Source organism: Penaeus monodon, chromosome 22 (assembly GCF_015228065.2).
Source record: "Penaeus monodon isolate SGIC_2016 chromosome 22, NSTDA_Pmon_1, whole genome shotgun sequence".
Classification (NCBI taxonomy): Eukaryota; Metazoa; Arthropoda; class Malacostraca; order Decapoda; family Penaeidae; genus Penaeus; species Penaeus monodon.
The window spans coordinates 39,872,154-39,872,436 of record NC_051407.1 but is presented as its reverse complement, the minus strand read 5'-3'; the positions used below and the strand labels follow the sequence as shown (position 1 = coordinate 39,872,436).

The 283-nt window shown below is 46.3% G+C and overlaps 1 protein-coding gene across 3 annotated transcripts in view; it reads right to left on the bottom strand.

Annotated features, from left to right (window-relative positions):
• LOC119587132 (pancreatic triacylglycerol lipase-like) overlaps nucleotides 1-283 on the bottom strand; it is a 19,007-nt gene that overhangs the window by 4,222 nt on the left and 14,502 nt on the right. For all 3 annotated transcript variants that reach the window (XM_037935884.1, XM_037935885.1, XM_037935883.1), the window contains exon 7: nucleotides 103-230. In XM_037935884.1, coding sequence (XP_037791812.1) covers nucleotides 103-230 — 128 coding nt within the window. The remainder of the gene's footprint in view (nucleotides 1-102; nucleotides 231-283) is intronic.

Below are 283 nucleotides of genomic sequence, written 5' to 3'. Positions count from 1 at the left end.
CACAATCTATCTGCAAACATTCCCAACAAATCGGCCACAACAAATCAGATTGTGGGTTACAAACCCACACAAAACACAAACCTATACACACGGATTACTCACCTCCTCGTAGTCTCTATACGAAGGGCAGTGGAAAGCAGTGTAAGGGCACGTGGAAATGATGGAGTCGATGAAGACCTTCACCGCGAAGATATGGTTGCATCCTAGAGCATCATTCACCGCGTCCTTGGCTGAAACATGCGCCGGATTTTTTAGCATTGCGCCCTGATAAATCTGGTAACTT